The sequence below is a fragment of the Tinamus guttatus genome, unplaced genomic scaffold (genome assembly GCF_059628265.1).
Source record: "Tinamus guttatus ecotype Peru unplaced genomic scaffold, ASM5962826v1 Tinamus_guttatus_pri_ptg000156l, whole genome shotgun sequence".
Lineage (NCBI taxonomy): Eukaryota > Metazoa > Chordata > Aves > Tinamiformes > Tinamidae > Tinamus > Tinamus guttatus.
The window spans coordinates 1,035,900-1,057,451 of NW_028288690.1; the positions used below are offsets into that span (position 1 = coordinate 1,035,900).

At 47.4% G+C, this 21,552-nt stretch overlaps 1 protein-coding gene across 1 annotated transcript; it reads left to right on the forward strand.

The window, feature by feature from the left end:
- The first annotated feature begins 13,798 nt into the window (after positions 1 to 13,798).
- On the forward strand, positions 13,799 to 15,613 carry HEY1 (hes related family bHLH transcription factor with YRPW motif 1). The gene is made up of 4 exons (XM_088522734.1): positions 13,799 to 13,957; positions 14,028 to 14,111; positions 14,196 to 14,277; positions 15,025 to 15,613. The coding sequence occupies exons 1-4, from the start codon at positions 13,817 to 13,819 to the stop codon at positions 15,606 to 15,608; spliced, it is 891 nt and encodes a 296-aa protein (XP_088378860.1). The 5' UTR covers positions 13,799 to 13,816; the 3' UTR covers positions 15,609 to 15,613.
- The last annotated feature ends 5,939 nt before the right edge of the window (positions 15,614 to 21,552 follow it).

Here is a 21,552-nt window from a genome sequence, read left to right on the forward strand (position 1 = left end):
GGAAGTCCTGCAGCCGCTCCATCCACTCCAGGTCATGTGTCTCCTTCAAGTGCCAGGGTGGCAGTGGAGAGGGTAGCAAGGTGGAGGGGGTCACAAGCGAGACAGCTGATCAAAGAGGACATCTTTGGCAAATATAAACTACATGAGCTGTTTGACCTATGTCAGCCTTCGCAGCTCTTCTACAGAGGAGCTGCTTCTCTGCAGTTAAAAACAGCAGCACTGGTCTATCAATACCAGCTCCTCTAGAAAATGTCTGGGACTTCATCTGGCCACAAGAGATAAACATCCCTCTTCTCCTGTTGGCCCACACCACCTGTGCAAGAAGACAACCACAAGCTGTCGTGTGAAGGGCTGTGGTACAGGGCCCTGAACGAGCTGAAATGCCTGTGCAATGCAGCGGTATTTTAGATTATCTCTAGTGGCTTCTTGAATGTTTGTGACTATAGTTCTTGGCCTTGTCTACAGGTGCATTGAGTGTCTGAGGAAGTCAGGCTCAACTGAAGGTCAAAGGGAGTCTCTGTGGGCAGCAGTGGAGCAGGCCTGAGGATCCTGCTGGCATGGATGAAGACTGCTTTTATAGGAGAAGGTGGTGAGACTAGAATCAGTGGGTCTGATCTGCACGGAATAGGAGCATGGCTGAAAAGGGGGAGAGAGCCGAGAATCACTACTACTACTACTACTACTACTACAGCTCAATATTTTCAAACAAATCAAAACTAGTTTTCTTCAAAGTATACGGCATGTGCAGGATGCAGGGTTGGGAGATGTCAGGCTTTGAATTGCCTTTCTCTTTTGCACCTACCCAATGTGTGCATCTCCACCTGTGACCAGTGCAGCCGCCTCAGCCACATACTGGAGGTTTCCTGCTGCATCACCAAGCACCTCTCTCCTTCTTCAATTATCACTGTAATGTGCCAGCTACCACAGCACTGTCATGTAAACTTTTCTGTAGACTTAATTTCAAAAATAAAGATTTATAGGAGCATTTTAAAATATTGTGATTCAGTCTGAATATGTGAGAGGAAAAAAAATCCAAACTTCTGATTTTTGATTCAGTTCAAAGTAAAAGGTGACAAAAATTTGCATCTGTGAGCATTTCTGTACACTGGAAAGGAACACGCAGTGTCCTTGTAATTTACAAAGTCTGAAACCCACTGGAAACTGGGGAATGTCCTACTGAAAAAAAAAAAAAAAAAAAAAAAAAGAAGAAATCTTGTGCAATGGGTGTAGCCAAGGAAGTATGGCCTAGTGATTAAAGCAGGAATTGGAATGTCAGGGAGCACCAGTTTTTTTCCTGGCATTCCTGCAGGCTTCCCGTGTGGCTGCGGGCACAGCCTGAAGGGCCCGAGAGGGCATGCAAGAACACGGCACACAGCAAATAGCTTGGGCACTTGGGCCGCGGAACTGTGGTCAGTGTGGTGGTAGGGTCAGGACTTTGCCCTTTGAGCTGCTCGCAGGCTGTTCTCAGAATCTCAGGAAGGAAAAAAAAAAAAGGCATTGAAATGCAGAGGTCCGTTCCCAGTCCAATCAAAGGGGCTTTGCCTTCTGCTCCCATTGCTCTTTCACCACGTTTCTCCTCCACGTACAGGATGAAGGAGGGACGGATCTGCAGTGGCCTCCCTATTTATAGGCACCGCACATGAAAGGTGACCTCGCTGGGGTGTCCTTGTCCTCTGTCTACTGGCCGGCCGGCTCGCAGGGCTTGCATAACAAACACGGCTCCGGTCGCACAGCAGATCTGCCGCGGGGATTATCTGCCCGTTTGAAGTGAAATTTAGCTGGTCTTAATCAGAAATCTGACCGCATCAGGTTTGCATTAGCTTGCGCGGAGGTAGCAGTTTCGCACGATGACATGGTAGCAATTAAGCCAGTCGCTACTGGTTCTTACCCTGGGGTGCAACTTTGTTTTGCTCCTTGCAGATTAGCGGGGCTGTGCGCATTTCCACATATCTTTCTTTCCTGCAGACCCTGGCTATTTCATGTTCGGCCCTCTGGGACCGATTATTAGACCACACAAACTGTAATTATTTCCCAAACAGGCGGACAGCGTTCCAGATCTCTAGCGTGGCCGGCTGTAAAGAATGTTATGCATCTGAAAGAGGGAAGGGATTTCACGAAAGCCAAAGGGGCCTTAAAACTGCACAAACACGGAGAATGAAGTATTTTTGAACGGCAGGAGCAGAAGAAAAGTACTTATTTCAGAATGCATAATGATGCCTTTCTTGGCTCTGGAGGTGAGAGTGAGGGAAAGCTCCTTCTGGGTCTCCCTTCATTTCCTCCTTCTGCTCCTTGGCACGGACAAAGCCACAAACCTCATCTCCACTTCATGTAAAACCCTCCCAGGAGATGCAATTATATCCTGGTTACCCCTCGCATGAGCCCATTTTTCTCCACTGGGAGAATCCACATTTATTTTAATACTCATGCTGAAGACTTGACATGGGGGAAAGGGATGGACGTGTCCCGCTCTTGGAAATTATAGGAAAAAGGGAAAAGTCCACCAAAAAAAAAAGAATAAGAAAAGGAAAAAGGAAAAAAAAAAGGTGAGATGCATAAGTTACAGTTGATGGAGGCAAACACACACCAAATCAATTATCTGAGCTGAAACTGAGCCTGTTACCGCTGCAAGAGCAAATTCTTTGGGCAAGACAAACTGCCCTCAGATGAATTTTCGGCATGTGACAGTTTTCCATCTTGAGGCCTGCATGCCTTTGTGCGCCAACTATCTTTTCTTAAACAAACCTATGCTTTGTAGGCACAGTAATGAAAAGACTGCTGTCCATTACTTTCTAGGGGACCGCCTACAATATTCTGGGGCAGTCATGCAGGAGAGTATCTTATTCCAAACCCATTGTGTTTCTTTTGGCATTGGCATCAGTTAGGAGTGAGTTATTTTCATGTGAACGGAGGGACAAAATTCACATCTCTTTAAAAATGTGGTGGGAGATATTCTAGCAAAATTCCACAGACAAAACTTTTTCTGCCTTCCAGACTGAAGCATAAAAGTACAGAAAACAGAAAAATTAATAATAAAATTTGCTGTGTGGTCAGAAGCAGTGGATGGTCATGTTATCCTGATGTTACCTTGTTAATATACAGTAACTTAATATTGTGATGTAATTTCACAGCATGGTGACATTTATTGATTCACAGTAAACAGCCATTTTTATTGCAAACTAACAATGGTAACTGGACAAACCTTCTTCAGTGTTCATGTCCCTTCTATTTTAAGAGCCTGTATTACTCAGAAGGAGAACTGGGCCCAACATGGGTCTGAACCCGGCTACGTTCAATACTTAGTGCTCCTACAAGCTAGGAAAAGCCAAGAGCGTGGACCAATGCGGGAAGATCTGTATTAGTTTACTCAGCTCTGCATGTCTGCATTTAGAAGGGGATACAATATACAAATGCAAATAGCACACGCAGTAAGGAGGCCTGCAATTCTAAGAAGCCCAGCTTGGCTCTTCACAGCAATTGCCACAACAACTGTTAAGCGCATGAAGTGCTTTCAGAAGGCAAACATTAACACTGGCAAAAAGTGATGATGGCAAACGCAACCGTGGCCTGCAAACCAAGGATTTTTTTTTGTCGAGACAGGGAGGGCCCTGCTGCAGGGAAGGGCCTCACTGCCATTGTGCCCACGGCTCCACGAGAGCCGCCCTGGTGCCTCTCTTGCCTTCAGGCGCAGTGAGGAGCCGACAAGGGGCTGGTGAACGCCAGTGGGGTGACATCTCTGTGGGATCTCACTGGCAGCACTTGGACCTGCTGTGCCACATCAGAGGTCTGGTTCTGGCTCCGGTATCCACCCTCGTCATGTAAAGGGCGCCGAGCTCCAGTTTGGGATCTCCAAACTGGTCAGCTCCAGCAGCTGCGAGCTGCATCTAACCAGGAAGCCATCAATGGGATGGCTGGCCGGGAGGGCGGGCATCCTTTAGCTCACCTGCGTGGAGCTTGTACTGCTGCCAGGCGCAGCATGGTGGCACGAACGAATGACGCACCTGAGGGATCCAGCCACGCACCTCTTGTCCAGACTCAGGCTGTTTTTTTTGCAGCTGTGGTTACTTAAGACAGTCTAGATCAGTTATGGTTAGCACCTCCCGCTCCTTTTTTAGCTCCTGAGGTTCCTGCAGGCTTTCTGTATAGCTCACTAATTAATAGGACTATCTCTGATATTAACAGGGAAATGTTTATTTTTATTGCCTTACATGATTTTAGCTGGGAAAGCAGTATACATTGCCCCAGGGAAGATGGTGCATATGTGTGTGTCCAGAAATTTCACAGGTAACATAACAGTTACAGATTATAATTCTCTTCTCTGTAGTTTCACTAAGAGAATGAAAAGCAACATAAAACATTTTCTTCATTAGTGCCCCCAGATCCAAGAAGACTCTTTCCCTTACTTTTAGGTTAAGTTTAGGCGCTGGGCTTCTTTAGAGAGACAGAAGTGACAATGGCTCTAATAAGCAAAATTTCAGTGATCTCCTAAACTTACCCCACAACAGACCAGGCATGTTGTGCTTTGCAGGGTATACAGAATATTAAGGCAAAACCAAATGTCAGTTTGAAGGAAGCAGGGAATAGAAATTCTTGCTGTGTACATTACACTACTAGTAATGACAGCTGCCCCTTACATTTCTTGCTGTTTGCCTTCCAAGGGGTCAGGAACGAACATCTGCAGGCAGAGTCTGCCTGGGAGTTACAATATTCCAGCTGTGTTGTTCCTTTCAGCAGCTCCTGTCTTCTATTGGTCCAAGGTGATAACCTTTTTTCCATTTTAATTGCCTTTTTTTTTACTCCATCAGAACTACTGTCTTAAATTACCCATTTCCCACTAGGCGAAGGGCGGCCTCCCCAGTATTTATGAAATAATATAACAGTGAAGAGACTGACTTCCAGTTTTGCACCGCAAGATTGATATTCCTCCAAAGTAAATACTGGCCTTGGCTGTGCCACAGTCAATATTTACCCTGAGTAAAATAAATCTTGATGACAACCAAAACCTGAAGTCAATATCGGCTTACTATAATACAGCTGGTGTAAAGTAATCAGTTTTCATTATATTACTTGAATGCTTTATGCAAATATTTCCGAGTTAAAGGCAGACTATACATTCTTGTACTTGTAAACACAATGTTATAACCATCCCCTCAATTTTCAGTCATCAGAGAACTGAGAATTCTTCAAAGCTACGATTGCTTCCATGCATGGTTTGAAAGCTCTGCTATCTCAGAAAATAATCTGCGAGTGACTGATTACCTATCTATCTAATCTGTGTACCTTTCAGAGGCCCATTGCTCTAAGAGTCTTCCAAACCTTTAAGAGAGGCAAAGTTTGCCAGGGGTGTTAATATCGTTTGCTAGACTGGGTGATATAGTTGTGAAAGTGAATACCTTGGGCACACAAACCTTAGTTCTAAAAATATTGACTGTCCCTGAAAGTGCTGCTCCTTGCATTACTGTCAGGATTGCTGCTATTACTGCCTTCAAAGAGAGAAAAATATTCTCCTTCCCACTCTATGGGGAGACCTTCTGATACTTGAAAGACGCTCCTTATACAGGATTTCCTTTGGTAACCACCTTTAGGCACCCATCTCACTTATCTGGTTGCCTGTTTATCTGTCTGTTGAACAGTCTCTCCCGTGTAGAATAATTCCGAAACTTGCTGGCCAGCACCCAGCACATCTGACACATGTAGACTCAAACGAATGAAATTCCTTCAAGTTTTCTGAAAACCTGATGAATGGATAGATAAGGAAGAGCGGCTTAGATTAGTCTTCCCTGCACTCACGGCCATGCTAGATCAGCCAGTCTCACCAGCACAGCCAAACCTTCATGCTGGATGCAGCATGTGGGTACAGATGTCAGGCCAGCTCAAGGATGTGGAATATAACTCCACAGAAAACAAGATTTGATTAATTCTGCCATCTGCAGAGAAGCATCAGCTCATTTTTCCTGTGTGCTGTGACAGCACACACAGAAATACAGCTGAAATGAGGTTGTTCCCTTAAGCGGCGGAGGTCTTGAGGGGAGCCTTCAGCAGTGGTGGTGATGGGCTCGCGCAGAGGCCTCATGCTGGGCGGGCGCCGCCCTGTTGTGCCGCCACACGCGGCCCGGCCGCGCTGTCTGCGCTGGGCTCCCCCGGCAGCCAAGCCCGGCCTCAGCAGAGGCGTATCAGGGCAGAAATCAAGAACTGCTCTCCATATTTGTGAGAAAACAGGAAAAAGAACAGAGGGCTTTCAAATGACTCACTGATGGGCTTTTTTATTTTTATTATTTTTTTTTCTTGCTGGAGCTTTTTCATTTCTAAATATAAACAATGAGTTGCGGGAACTTTAAAAAAAATCATTAACTAGATTAAGTCCTGATGAAGCTCTGCAATTGTTACAGAGCCAGTAATGCACAGTTAGTTAAATTATTTTTCCTTTGGTTCAGGTTACTTGTGCAAAGATGTTGGTGGCCCTAACAAGCCTTAAAAGTTATCTGAACACAGCACTCATTGCTCCCTGAACTGGAATTTGGCTGGATTAGAAATCTCTCTGGGAGGTCAGTGGCCAGGACAGTTTGTGAATTGCATTGTAAGAGATATAAATAATAATAAATTGCAATGTTTAATGCCACGAGAAGACCACAAGTGCAGAAACCTGCAGACTGTATAGACTGTTAGTTCTGTATTTGTACATCAGAGCCCAGTTTTCCCTTCACTGCCAAGGAGAGAAACACTGTCCACCAGGAAGAGGAAAGCCTAACATGACATTGGTCAGGACTACTGACTTCTGGTTGCCAAAGATATAAACATGGGGCCAAGTCAAAGGTTACTGTATGGAAATGCAGAACACAAGATACATGTGATACTGCCTTTGATATTTCTTTAGGATGACTTCTCCACTGGCCAACTGTTTCCCAAGTGAAATAGCTGGCCACACAGGATGGCCCTGTGGGTCTTTCCAGCACTTTCTGAGATTCAGGGAGGGCTCCCTTGAGGGCAGGCTACTCTCTGTGACCCACCAGGGCACCGGCAGAGCTTGCGCATCGGTGGAGGACCACATGGCCAGCTACCTGACACGTCCCTACATTCCAGCTCCTTATCTCACTGAAAATTAGATTTATTTCAAATATTGTCCCAATATTACTTCCCTACCAAAACAATTAGAGCTTCCATATGAGTGTGAAGTGCTTGCAAATGGCAAAAGTGGTCATGAACTGAAAGCAGGGTGTGCATGGCAGTGTGAAAAGTGTGGGACCCCACTTCTGAGGCTGCTTTTTTAGGGTATACAGAGCTGTTTCTGTAAAACAACTCTTTCCTCCTGCAGGAAAATTACCCAATCGTATTCTGGACTCATGAGCCAGACTATAACTTCTGTAATACAATACATTTTCCTGTAGCCTGAGCTGAGGAGGATTTCATGGGACAGATAACCCAGAAAGGGGACTCAGCCTTTAAGGAAGAACAGAGTTGGGGGGTGACAACCTCTAAGTGTTAATGTGCCCCTCAGAGAGATGCCCTTTCAAGCTGAACTGGGAAGCGCTTCACTGTTCCAAAACCTAGGACAGATTTTCCCCACGGAAAAGACAGGAAACATGCCCCCCAAAAAGGGAGTTTCAACACTCCTTTCATTTCTAGTTACAAAATAAAAAAGCAAAACCAAATAAAAAATAAATTGTAGAAATACAGTAATTTCCCATAATATGGAAATTCTGATTTTTACCTAGCTGCAGTCCCACAGTGATGGGCCAGATGGATAGGCATGGCTTTGGGCTTTTCCTTAGGCATTGGCAGAGTTGTATAGGGAAGCACACCCTATGTTTACTTGCCCTGAGCCTGAATACAGTTATTGTCAGCAAATCTCTGCTCTCATGAGCATGAGACTGTTGAAAGGGAAGTAAATGCAGTCTTACACCTTCTCCTGCCCTTGGGTGAGCACCTGGCATTCCGTTTTTCCATGTAAGGGCCTGCATCCCTCAGAGCATGCCCCTGTCTTTGCAGAGCCTGGCAGCTAGGATGACACAGGCCCTTTATCTGAAACAGGAAGGGACCAAATGAGGTTTGTCCAAAAAATGGGAAGGGACCAACTCTGGCTTGCCCCAGATGGGGCATTGGAAGCAGGATGCCGGTGGTTCCCGCGGGAAGGATCTGGCGTGGTGCAGGCTGCAGGCAGCAGGTATGATCTGAGGATGGTCTCGGCTGTTCAGCACTTGAAAAGCACTCCAGGCTATGCATAGAGCAATTAAACTGGAGATCTACATTAAAAAGACCTGAGTCTAAAACCTGATGCGTCCGCAGGTCCTTGGTCTCGCCATGCGACTTGGCCTTGCTGCCTGGCGCTAATAGGCAAATGTCCTGACTCAGGTAATTATCTCCCTCGCGCTCCCCTTCTCTCATTGTGCTCTGCAAGCCATGGCATGAGCTAACTTTAGACTTGCCATAATAAACTGACTCACTTCCTAAGGGCAGGCTAAAATAACCTGAGAAATTTTTACAATGCTGTTTTTTTTTTTTTTTAATTTAACCTTCTTAGACACAAGAGAAAGACATTGGGGATTCCTGGGAAGAAAAAAAAAAAAAAGGAAAAAAAAAGTTTGTAAAACACAGCTGGGATCTTATTTCCAGCCCTGTTTTCTATGACTCTGTGCGCGGGTGCCTTTGAGAGGAGAAAACGGGCGCCTTGCGCTGGACAATCAGCACTTCTTCTCTCTCCCCCGCGCGGGGAAGGCAGGGAGGGGGGCAGAGGGCCCAAAGTGAAGCGAGGAATTGTTCAGGTTGCCCGGCTCCCTCCAGGAAGTGATCCCGGGGCTTTTGCTGCAGCCACACGCCTCCCAGCGCGCCGGCAGCTCCAACTAATTAGCACACGTGATGGGAATGGGAAACAAAGGCACCAACAATAGCAGCGTGGGAACGCAGTGTAAACTGCAATTACATAGACCCCCCCCCCCGCCTCCCCTCGTCCCCTCCGTCCGTCCATCCCTGCAGCTCTGGCCTGCTCCAAATTAAATAAATAAATAAATGTATAAATAAGAAAGAGCCACAGGCACCGCAGCGCAGAGGCGTGGGAGGCAGCAGGAGCTGTGCTGGGCCGGGGGTGAGGATCGGTGCTAGCCGGTCGAGCAGCAGCCCGCTCTTATTTTCCTCCCATACTTCAAGTATATTGAGGCTGCTTCTCCTCCTTTTGTTCAGTGCCGGGGCACAACAGAAAAATGTGTTTGGGGAATTTCAGCACTTGCCAGGTCATGGGGGAGGTCACTCCGCTTTGTTGGGAGAGAGGCAGGAGAAGAAAGGGGGCAATCAAATATCCTCCTCGAGACAGCTTACAAGCACATGTCTCATGCTGTCAGGGAGCTGGGCTCTGGCGTGACACTTCCAGCTTCTTGTCTTCGTGCCAAGCTGGATGTATTTGGTATATGTTATATATGTGAGAAGTGGTCACCACTTCCCCCGCAGACCACAGCTTTCAGGCATATTATAAGGGGGCTATTGTGCGGGATTAAACACATTTGTTGTGGTTTAAGCATTACGAGTGTGTGACTGTTTGCACTCGCTGTAGAGCTGTTACTAACATGGGCTGCCGAGGCGCTCATACAGGGGCCATCATCACGGCATCGCGTGTCGAGAGCCATGCGCTAGCGGTTTGGTTGTGTCACCAGTGAAGACCAGGGATTTTAACACCGCTACATCCCTAGGAATCAGAAGGGAGGCGCAGATATGCATGGGAAGTTACTAATGGAGCTGCTCCGCTCCAAAATAACTGAAATTTTCTGGAATTAATCTTTCAGATGGGTACCATATTGAGGAAAAAAAAACATGTATTTTTCCTGGAATAATTTTTCTTCTTCAAAAGCAGGTCAAGCGAAGGTCACTGGTTGGGCACCGCCAGGCTGGTCCGCTCTAGGGGGCGTTTGAAAGCACTGTGAGTCAGACTGAAGTAAGGCACCTCACATGAAAATATACCCTCACTCTCCGTGCAGGTTGTTGGTATTTTGTGACTGCGTTTTGGTGGCACTTTTAGAATGAGGCTTAACCTCAGAACCAGCTCATTTAGGATCCCCCACGTTTGATAAAATCCCTCAGAACGGATGCTGATACACTTTGAGGTCATTTGAGAAACAGGTCTGCTGAACAAAAAACGGGCTCAGTGTCTAACTTAGTTCTGTCCAAATCAACACTGGCACTTCTGTCCCGTTGTTTATTTTTATCCTCGGATTCCATAGCGTAATGGAAGAAACAACTGACGATGGGATTTGATTCTGATACCATTCCTGGAGGAGCCATCTTAGTGCTCTGGGCAGCAATTTTCAAACACTCTGCCTGTATGGAATAACCGTTCACATCCAAACCAGTCAGGCTTAGTCTTTGATTTTTCTCAAGTAGGGTTACTTTGCCAGGATCTCCAAGGTAAAACCTCTGCCAAAGTCCTGACCTCTGTGGCAAATGGAAATCCCGGGCACTTTTTCACTCTAGTCACACATCCTAAAGCTCCCCTCACAGCTCATCACTCTGGGCGTGGGGTGATTCCTATGCCACCGATGGCCTTATGCCATTGCCTTATATGCTTCCCAAAGCCTAACTTGGGTCTCAGTGGTGGCTGAGCTCTGTAAGACAGCAGATGTCTAGCAAATATGGCAGCAAAAATAAGCAACTATCCTCAAAGAGAAACTGAAGAGACGCTTTGCCAGGAGTCAGTGCTCAGTATGCCAGACAGGTTACCTGTGCAAAGTCATCAGAGCTTACAGTAGCTAGTAGCTTCAAAAGCAATAAAATACCACTTTCATTTGCTTTATTGCAAGCCGTATTTCTCAACAGCTACAGGCTATGCTCAACTTACATTTTTATTTCTGCTCAACGAAATTTAGTTCTAGGAAAACTGCTGACAGAAATGGTTGTTTCTATTGGCAAGATTAACTAGTGTTTGCCCCCCTTTAAAGAGAGGGCATTTAAATAATTGTTTGCAGGATGGAACAGAAAGCTCGAGAGTTGTTTTCCATGTTATTATTCCTAGCAAGGGTGAACAGCACACGCATTTTTTTCTCAAAGCTGTATTTTCCTGACAAAGGGAATTCCAAGCAGGTCTTGCACTGTAAACTCTTTGCAGCAGTCATTACCTCTCCAAAAGCTACTACGTAAAATGAAGCATGCTTGAAGAACTACTTGCAGAATATTAATGTTGCAAGATTGCACAGGAAAAGTAGCCAGGGAGATTGCTCCTTGCTGGGCTGCTGTCTGCTCCTTCACAAGAGCAACTGCTAATATTACTGCTCCGAGCAACTGCAGCAAAAATACTGTGCAAACAGAAGAAAGTTGTTCTCGCAAACTACAGAAGACTTGGCTGACAGATCAGCAGTAAGAGAAAGAAGTTGAATTTATTCTGAGCTGTCAGAAGGAAACCGTACAGATGACGTTGAGGAATAAACATGAGGATCAATGAACCACTCAACTACAATGAAATTCCCATCACTTCGGTGGATGTTGTCTTTGCCTGACACACACCTGGGACTGTTACCTTCTTTATAATTTGTCAGTCTTACAGGGGCTGTCCTGCCAATAAGGTGTTATTGAGCTGAGGCTGTTGTGCAATTTCACATGCAGGATACTGCTGCAGCCTCTCCGCTGCCATGCACTAGGTCTGGCTTTGGAGAGGAACTGGAGCTCGAGAGGGGACATGCATCAAAGGCCACATGCATTATTCAGCACCCTCCGGAGGAGAAAACTCTGCACTGCTGCTGCGATGTGCTGACACTGCTAGTCTTGCTTGTTTATAGCTATAAACAGGTCTCAAAAAAAAAGAAAAAAAAAAGAAAAAGGAAACCTGAAACCCGTGCTGCAGCAGAAGCAATGGAGGATTTCTGCTTAGGGCAAGGACTTTCATGCAAAACTTCTCCCTCTTCTTGGTCTTCTGTTGTTTCCATGCACCCCTCCAGCCCTTCCATGTGAGCCGCAATAAGCACTTTTAGAGAGCGTAGAGCCAGGCAGGCAAATCGGAGCAGCAGCTTCCTACAGAGCGGATGCTGCAGCTTGGTGTGTGCTGCGCGTGCACAAGGGCGATATCAAGGGGTTTTCGATGGGCTGTGCTGCGAGTGCCAAAGGCACCAGTTGAATTGGGCAAAGTAACCATAGTGACCGTGAGTTTCCGGGACTCACAGGAATGACAGGGATGACAGGCTGACAGGATTACCCTTCCAAGCACTGCTCCCTCAGAGAGGAGCCCCAAAGGGAGGGCACAGGAGTTGATTCAGCGCGCATGAGTACAAGGGCCAGCCACGGCAGGCCTCCGCAGGAGCGGGGCCCACAGCAGCGCTAAACACCCTCCTGGTGCTGCTATTTTGGCATCGAAATCGCCTGTGGGGGGCATAAAACAAAGAGGAATGGGGAGGCGCGCACAAAAATGATGCGACCCCCTTTGGAAGGACGGCTGGGACCCTCGCCCTGAATAGTGCCAGGTCCGGAAATGAAGGACGAGGGAGGGCCAATGTGTGGGACAGGAGCTGGCGTGCTGTGGGCACAGGAGGGGTGGCCGACGCGGCAGCACCACAGCATGAGGTCAGAGGTGTCACTCGCGTAGCAGCCAGGGAGGCTGTCGTCTCCTCAGGTGACCCGAGCACCTCGATGGCGCTGAGGCCTGCGGGTCAGGGAGCCCCGTGCTTCGCGCTCACTCCTCCTGGCGCTCCGTGCAGCTGGACCTCTGCTGTTGAGCAACAAGGGCTTGATGTCGAGCAATTTGTTGCACATCAGGGCTTTTTCTGTGAAAAAAGCAGCCCTTGCTGTGCCACCCGCACCTGGATGGGAGAAGTCGCTTGTGCTGCCTGCGAGCCACCAAGACACAAATGTCGCTGCTCCTTCCATGCTCCCGCTCCTGCCAAGGCGGCCATGCGGGCAGAGATGCTTTACGACAAAAATGCCATGGCTGGAGGAATGGATTTAACAGAGCTGCTGACTCTGGCTTAATTCCAGTGCTGCAGAAAGGACGGATTTGGGAAAAGTGCCCTGTGGGGACAGAGTGTTTCTATGGCATTCCCAGAGCTGCCCTCAGGTAGTTGCAGCACCATCCCAGTCTGCAGCGCGCAGCTGGTCCAGCCCGCAGGATGAAGGGGCTTGTGCTCCGTGGGGGAAAGCGCCTTGGCTGCCCATTAAAAAAAAAAAAATTACGCCTGCCTTCCTTCACACCACAGAACTAAAAATGCAGTGCAATAAAATAATGAAATGAAATGAAATGAAATGAAATGAAATGAAATGATGAGGTAAAATAAAACAAGGTACAGTAATAATCTTGGCTGATGCATTTGCAATTATGAAAAGCACAGTCGAGAAGGACGCCTTGATTTCTGCGCGCTGCCAAGCTGAAGCCTTCAGCGATGCGCCTCGTTCCCTTTTCATCATCATCATTATTTTTATTTATTTATGTATGTATGTAGCTGGGGGAGGTCCATGCCGGGCAGCCCCGGCCGCCCCGGCCGCAGGGGAAACGCGCGGGCCCCGCCGCCGCCGCCGCGTGCGCCGCGTTCCCACGTCCCCCCCGCTCGGCGCACGCGGGCGGCGGGGCGGGCCCGGCGGGCGCCGGTGGCGGCGGCGGCCAATGGCGCCCGCGCGGCGGCGGGGGCGGTGGCGCGCGGCCCCTCGCCCCGCCCGTGGCGGCGCTGCCCCGCGCGGCGCGTCCCGGCGCTGCCCGCGCCGCGGCCGCTCACACGGCGCCATGGGCGAGACGGGCGGCGGGCGCGCGGCGGCGGCGGCGGCGGCGGCCGCGGCGGCGGCGGCGGCGGCGGGGCGCGCGCTGGGCGCCCTCCTGCCGCGCGCCGCCCGCCGCGCGCCCGGCGGCCGCGCGCGGGGCGCCATGAAGCGCGCGCGCGGCGAGTCCAGCTCGTCGGAGAGCGAGGAGCTGGACGAGGCCGTGGAGGTGGAGAAGGAGAGCGCGGACGAGCCCGGCGCCGTGTCCACCAGCTCGCAGATCCTGGCCAGGAAGCGGCGCCGAGGGGTGAGTGCCGGCGCGCGGGGGGCTGCGGGGGCGCCCGGGAGCCCCTCACGCAGCCCCGTCTCTGCCCTAGATCATCGAGAAGCGCCGCCGCGACCGCATCAACAACAGCCTCTCCGAGCTGCGCAGGCTGGTGCCCAGCGCCTTCGAGAAGCAGGTGGGTGCCCCGCGCCGCGCCGCTTGCCGCGGGGTCCTGCTCCGGCGCTCCTGCCGCTAACAGCTCCGCTTCCCCCTCGCGCAGGGCTCGGCCAAGCTGGAGAAAGCCGAGATTCTGCAGATGACCGTGGACCACCTCAAAATGCTGCACACGGCAGGAGGGAAAGGTAAAGCGCTGGCGCCGGACAGCTCCGCACCTTGCCCGCCGCCCGGGAACACACGGAGAAAGTGCCCCGAGTCTCCGGTGCCCCCTGCGAGGAGCGTGGGGGGACACGTTCCCCTTCCCTCTTGCTAGGAAGTCTTGCAGCCTGAATCGTTTTGCAGCGACGACTCCAGGTTGTTCTTGAGGAGGATGATTACAGGTCCCTCCACATCATGATCAACACAGTGGAGTAACTTGACAGCTAGGAAGACTCGGGAGCTTTTGGCGTTGTGAATAACTGTTTGCTTCTCTAACTCTTTGAAAACTCAGGACGTAAAAAGTCAAAAATGACATGGTGAAATGAACAATGAAGAGAATCGGTGAAATGTGTTTGGTCACCTGTGAAAGTGCTCTCTGCTAAGCAGCTCCTGCGTTTCTAACAAATTTCTCTGTGCTGCAGCTTTGCCAGCCTGGGGAAAGCGGGGGGAGAACGGAAGCACTTTCCCACAGTGGTAGTGTGCAATTTTAGTTTAAAAATGCTAGTCTGTGACCATTCCTGGGTCTTGCAGCATCACAGTGCAGATAAAAAAAGAAGTAAGCTTGTTAGGCAAAAAAGAGAAAAATGAGCTTGATAGCTAGTCTATGGTTAGGGAAACTAACCACATCTAAGTGAAATACTCTTATGGGGGAGCGTGGAGCAGAGAGGCTACACGTAGATAATGACTAGGAAACAGTGTCTTAAGGTGCCATTTTTTCTTCTTTCTTTTCCCAGGTTATTTTGATGCCCACGCTTTGGCAATGGACTATCGGAGTCTAGGGTTTCGAGAGTGCCTGGCCGAAGTGGCTCGATACCTTAGCATCATTGAGGGTCTGGACGCCTCCGACCCTCTGCGCGTGCGGCTCGTGTCTCACCTCAATAACTACGCCTCTCAGCGGGAAGCAGCGAGCAGCGTGCACGCGGGCATCGGACACATCCCTTGGGGCAGTGCCTTTGGACATCACTCCCACCTCTCCCACCCGCTGCTGCTGCCCCAGGGCGGGCACGGCACCACCGGTAGCACCGCGTCGCCGGCAGAGCCCCATGCCCAGGGCAGGATCGCTGCGCCGCACGCTGAAACTTCCTCCCTCAGAGTGCCCCCAAACGGCAGCGTCGGACCGGTGCTCCCCGTGGTCACGGCTGCTTCCAAACTGTCTCCTCCCCTGCTCTCCTCCATGGCATCCCTGTCTGCGTTCCCCTTCTCCTTCGGCTCCTTCCATCTGCTGGCCCCGAACGTGCTGAGCCCGTCGGCGCCAGCACAGCCAGCGAACCTCAGCAAACCGTACAGACCGTGGGGGACTGAGATCGGAGCCTTCTGAGGACGGGCTGCCTAGCGAGGGTGGGGAAGCCCGCACACCTAGCTGAGCTGGGTTATGCCACGCTTAAAACTGAAATTCTTGATAGACTGGGACAAAGGTACAGTTTTACCTTAACAACGTTTGTCTAGAAAACTGTCTGCTTGGGGTTTTTTGTTTTCTACATTTTTTTGTATTAGCAATTTTTTAAAAAAATAGTTGCTGAATTTGTCCAAAAATAAAATTACAATAGTTGATGTTAACACTTGTGTTAGATCTATGCTGAGCATTTAAATAATTTTTTGTATTTGTTTCACATGTTCCATTTTGCCTCAATGCATCAGACCTCCTTTTTATGAAGAAATGAGTAAATTACCTACTACTGTTAGCAACAGCTTAGCTTAGTTATTAATTTTTCCAAGACCAGTCTTCTTGGCATTAATAAGGTGTGCTTTTTTGTTAATATTTTGTCTTTGAGATGGTGTGTAAGGAATTACCCTTTTTGTGAACTATATTTTGAGTCTTCTATTTCCGAACAAAGCGTTGACAAATCAGACTGACCAGCTTTATCCAAGATCCCGATTTTTATTTCTTCTGCAGAGGTTTGGTCTTAATCTAGTCCCTGGGGGGTGTCTGTTCACATTGCAGAATCACTGCACTGTTTCTTTGACCACAAGCAGTAGTAGGAACAAACTCTGGAAGGGGGAGGGTGCAAAAGCCAGATTATGAGTTATGTTGGTAGTGGGTTTCGTTGTTGGGGCTGTGATGGGAAACAAATTGTTACCTGTCATAGTTTTCTGTCCAGAGCAAGAATATGGGCCAAATTCTGCCTTGAATTGTAATTATTCTGTCACATCATACACTTGGGAAACTGCAATGAGTCTTCCTCTCTGAGCTTCAAATTTGTCCCTGAAACAAATCATGTTTGTATCTACATAGCCAATACAGTGGGAACCTGTTCGCTGCGTAACCACGTCTTAATGAGTGTATTTAACTGGTTGATTTTTCTGTTGCTTTTAACTCCTAGGTGCAGTTCAGTGCCACTCCTCACATTATAAGGGCTCTGCTGCATTTCTGTGTGTGCGAGTGTGTGCACGTGTGTGTGTTTGCACACATGTGTGTGTGTCTGTGTGTATGCTTGGGTTGCTTTCCTAAGGTTCTGACCTGAACAGGTTTATTTAGTGAGTTCCACTGGATTGGGTTTGACTGCTCTTGTATTTGTGTTGCAGCTAAATAAAGGAGAAAGAACAAAGTATTTTAAATAACATGTTTGTCTCATGTATGTCAGTGGGGCGTTTTTTATACCTCTAGGTACCAGGGGGGATGCTGAATAACTGCTACGTAGTCTGCCTGTGGACGTCTACTTAACTTTGTTTTTAATGATTATTACAGTATACCTAGCTATACTAGCTGGGTACATAAAGAGGCCCTGTGCCTCAGAATAGGAACCAGAGCAAGGAAACGTCAGGGTAGGTTTTGTGTGTTACTTTTATTTGCTTGGCAGTATGGGGACAGAGAGTTAAGAGAGCAACGTTACCGCTAAAGAGGTTGAAGCTGTGTTGCACCTGGTATACTGACTACTTTGTCATAATATTAAAAACAAAAAATCTTCTCTACACATGCGGAGTCCTTTTCTAACTCAGGAAATATTTATCTGTAACTCTGTGGTAAAGTTTTGTACGTAAAAGTCCAGTTCCTGTCCTATGCGTTAGTGCAGTATCTACACAAGGTCTCTTACTACTCTTGTACATGTTGCAGGGCAGCGTCACTGACATCTTGTGTACTGTACTTTATCTCAAAACAGCATCCTGAGAGGGCATCCCTGAAGCGGCACATGCAGATGTGTCCTTCCTCCGGCTGCAGAACGTCAGCGGTTCAACAGGGAAGCGCCTTGCTTCTTCCCTGAGTGTTTTGCTTTATAGGGTGGTAAATAGCACATGTGTGTCTGGATTTAGCTCATCCAGAACAGCAGAAAAGGTGCTTGGGCTGGTGGGAGAAGAGGGATTTGTCCAGAGAGGGGCTCTCGGGCCAGTTCAGAAGTATCAGTGCAGGGAGGCTAGGAGAGGACTGGGCTTTCTTGTAAGGATTACCTTGAGGCTGGGAAGAGTGGGAATTGCATCCACTCCAGTGTGTAACCAAGTTTTACCTTCCAAGGCTGCAGGTACCAGTGCTAGATGTGAAATGCAAAACAGAAGTTGTGGCATCAGGAAATACATGTGAGTTTCTGAGGAGAGATTATAAAGCATGATGTTTCATGCATGCACGTGAAATGAAAGTCTTTAAAATTCAAGATCCAGTTTCCTTTTCACATTATCCATTCACATATTGTCTCCTATTCAGTTACTCTGCCCTGTCCTAATAGGTTTTTGTACCAAATTAACAGGTCCCAAGCTAAAAGATTGCTATAGTGCATGCAACTGTTCTTCAGGTCTTTTACTAAATGGCAATGCTTCTCAGCCTTTAAATGGTTATTTCATTGGCATTCAAATGACTTTGTCTGCCTCTAAGTACCTGGCTCTTTTGTGCAGAGACCCCTGTAATTATTTCTGTCCCACTGTCCCCATCTTGAATTAACTTCAGAAACAGACTGCAGTAAAAGTTTAGTTACTGGTGTTTGTCTCAGTATCCACTGTGGTCTTCCAATTACCATTGGTAAAGGTATCAGTGGAAAATACTATATTTATTAAACTTTTGCAATAAATTAATATCAGTTTCCAGAGACTCGAAATCTATAGATTGCTGTGTTGGAAATAGAAGAATGAATTCTAGGACCTGATGAAGCTAAAAAAATCAAAAGGAAAAAGCATGTCCCAGCAACTGAAGCACCAGGGGCAAAGTCCAGGGCTATGCTCCCATTTGCGCTGCTGCCTTGCTAAATCAGGCTTAGAAATCACTTATTCTGTATCAGTTTGTCTGCTGTAAAAGGAGGTGGCGGTACCTGTTCTCCTCTCATCAGGAGACAGTGGGAGCTGAAAAAATGTCCATACCAATGACAAGTGCTATTGTTTCTCAAGCTATAGTACAGAAAGATTTTGTCATTTTTCTTTCTCATAAGATGCCAGGCTTCTGAAGACAGACTGAGAAAGGCGGAACAGGCTCTTTCTTCCAGACAACAGATAGATGCCGAGCTCCAAATATTTTTGTTTATACCTGCTTACCCTACTGCAAAAAAAAAAAAAAAAAAAAAAAACCCAAAACCAATACCAAAACAAAGCAAAAAAACAATTACAGGAGCACAGGCTTAGCTGGAGAGATGACAGAGAAGGAAGGAAATGAATATTTGATTTGATCCCATGACCCCCAGCTAGTTTCAATTGCTTGGATGAATGAAGCACTTTGGATGTGTGTCCAGAAATCCTCAAGCTGAAGCTTTGTGTGGGCTGTAAGATGATGCAGTTGTTTCATCTAAGCAACTACTATCGTCCTTTACGGAAGAAGCTGGGTTTGAGCACTGAATAAGTTTAAGAAAGTGGTAAATACTGCATAAAACCAGCTACAAACCTTTGGAAATCCATTCCATGCACTGGCAGAAAGGTATAGGTCACGGAACTGGCATTTTTTAGCTTTTGGGAAAAAAAAAAGAAGCTGTCAGCAACTCTTAGGGCAGTTTCTATTCAGCACTCCAGTCTTACACTAGCAACTTGCCACTATTTATTAGAATCACATTGTAAGATTAAAAAAAAAAAATGAACCCTGGCTATTGCTGTCTTCATGGGCACATCAGCAAGTGAGTCTCCAGGTGACAGAAGCCCTCCTAGTCTGATATTTGGTGGGGGAGCCCAGCCGGGTTCTTCCAAGCAACAGACAAGACCGTGTGAGCATAGATAAGCTGAACCCCTTCCTCCTGCTCCACGTTGTGTGCCTCTTTAGAAGGGCTTCTCGACAGAAGCTCCCATTTTGGCCTGTAACATGTCTAACACTAGTATGTCCTTGCGTGGACCAGCCCACCAGGCCATGTAGAGCACTGGGAGCCTCCCTCTCTTTCAGCTTGATCCAATTTATAAATGAAAGCTAGAACTAGCCCTTTCTTCTGGAACCAGAATATGCTGGCATTGGCTCATGCCTACCATATAGTAGCTTGACTGGAGCAATAAATGTTAAAATGCCAGTGCGGAGTAAATACGGAAATGGGAAGGTGTGTTTTGGGGAGCCTGCAGAGTTCATTTGGTGATTTCCTTTCCATTTTTTTTTTAGCATTGTTCTTGAGTATTATGTGTTACTCTCTCTTCTTCTATCCAATCCTATGCGTTTTTTTTTTTTTTTTTAATAATTCCATTCATTAATCTATTAGTTCATACAGCAGGAAAACCTGGAAGAACCTGCCTTGCTCTAGAGCCATGCTCAGACCTTCCCAGCATAGCAGAGCTCATGGACAGAGGTTCTCTTCCAGCTGTGTGCTGATCTTTAATATATCACGTAAGACAAGAACTAATGCATTAGGGGTTTCTCTAAGTTCTCAAAACTTGCTCTGCCTACAGAGCCCTGCTGCCTATAGGACTGCTCTGCTTGCAGAGCCCTGAACTGTATTGCATCACTTGGCCCTTTTCAGAGCCTTTTACCAGGCTGGAGAAGCCTCCTGGGGAGGAAAAGAGAAGAGATGGAGCAGGGCTTCTGGTACATCTTCTGTGCCCATTGAGGCAGCCCCAATGCCCACAGGCCTCTGCTCATGACTCCCCTCTCTCGGCACTGGAAAGTTCTCCCAGAGCTTGCCAGACACAGGCAATAGCAGTGAGTTAAATGCTGTCTGCATGTGCATTTCTCTGTTTTGTGCTGTTCTCACAGGAAAAAAAAAAAAAAGGATATTGAGTAGAAAATTTGGAGGAACGGCTCTGGGGAGAGAATGGCAGAGAGCAGGAAGGAAGGCTAATGTGCAAGACCACAGGAAAGCTGCAGCTCAGGAGAGATGAATGAAGAGTTGCATTGTTTGCATTGCCTGTTGCAAAGACAGGGAAATGACTGACGTACGAGGACAAAATAAACGGTACCCGAGTAGTTAAATGGTTCAGAGAGGGGAAGATAATATTCTTAATAATCATAACTCTTCTCAATAAGCCAGAATTAGATGAGCAACATGTAGAGACTGAGACGTATATTTTAAAACCAGGGAGGTGCTGAAACAAGTGCATGTGAATGTCTTCATCTAATTTGATGGGTCATGTCACCGAGCAGCGAGGCAACACGGCTCGAAAGAGCTATTGCCGGCTACACGAATGCATCACAGCATGATTTGCTGATTGTATTTGTACAATCCAGTCAAGTGAGTGTAAGGAGGTCAAGGAATTCAAGCGTGGCCTGCGCAAGGGAGAGGGGCTTGTGGCCTATCACGATTGGGAAATTCATACATCATGGTAACCAGGACGAGTTCCTAATGGCATTTAGGACAGGCATTTCTGTGAATTGCTCAGCCTTTATCAACAGCTACCACCTAACTGCTGGTGCAGTTGCTTAGATCTGGCATTTTGGCGGGATAATTTGGGGCATGCGTTTTTATCTACTAGTATGAGGTCTCCACTACTGTGAAGAGAGAAAGACAGGCATATGGTCAAATATTTGGTGAAAGCTAGCTGTTAGAGTGGATATAGAGCCAACTTCTGAGATGAGGAACATCTGGTAGAAAAAAAAATCAAAATTACCACCTTACTTTGGTATTATACATTTACGCTTGATAATGCTGATAACTTGGGAATACTGCTGCTTATTATCACCAACCTTGTCTTCTTTAACCACGAGGTCATTTCAGAGTGTGAATTTCAATATCTGAAGATGAAATGAAAATAAATGTCCTTTACTGTTGCTCGGTGATGGTTATGTAAAAGTTTGTGAGATTGGGCAATGACTTAAAGATTTGCCAAAGGCAAGCAAAGTATGTCCTGTAGGAACTCTTTTGCATGTTATACATCACCCAGAGCTATTTTTTACTTCATAAGGAAAACATCACTTTGATTGAACAATGTTCCCTGTATAATGT

What these genes read in the sequence shown, in the direction of transcription:
- HEY1 (XM_088522734.1), top strand. Translation starts at nt 13,817, where the DNA reads ATGAAGCGCGCGCGCGGCGAGTCCAGCTCGTCGGAGAGCGAGGAGCTG. An exon ending in CCAGGAAGCGGCGCCGAGGG is followed by an intron (nt 13,958 to 14,027) that starts GTGAGTGCCGGC and finishes TCTCTGCCCTAG; the next exon opens with ATCATCGAGAAGCGCCGCCG. An exon ending in CCAGCGCCTTCGAGAAGCAG is followed by an intron (nt 14,112 to 14,195) that starts GTGGGTGCCCCG and finishes CCCCTCGCGCAG; the next exon opens with GGCTCGGCCAAGCTGGAGAA.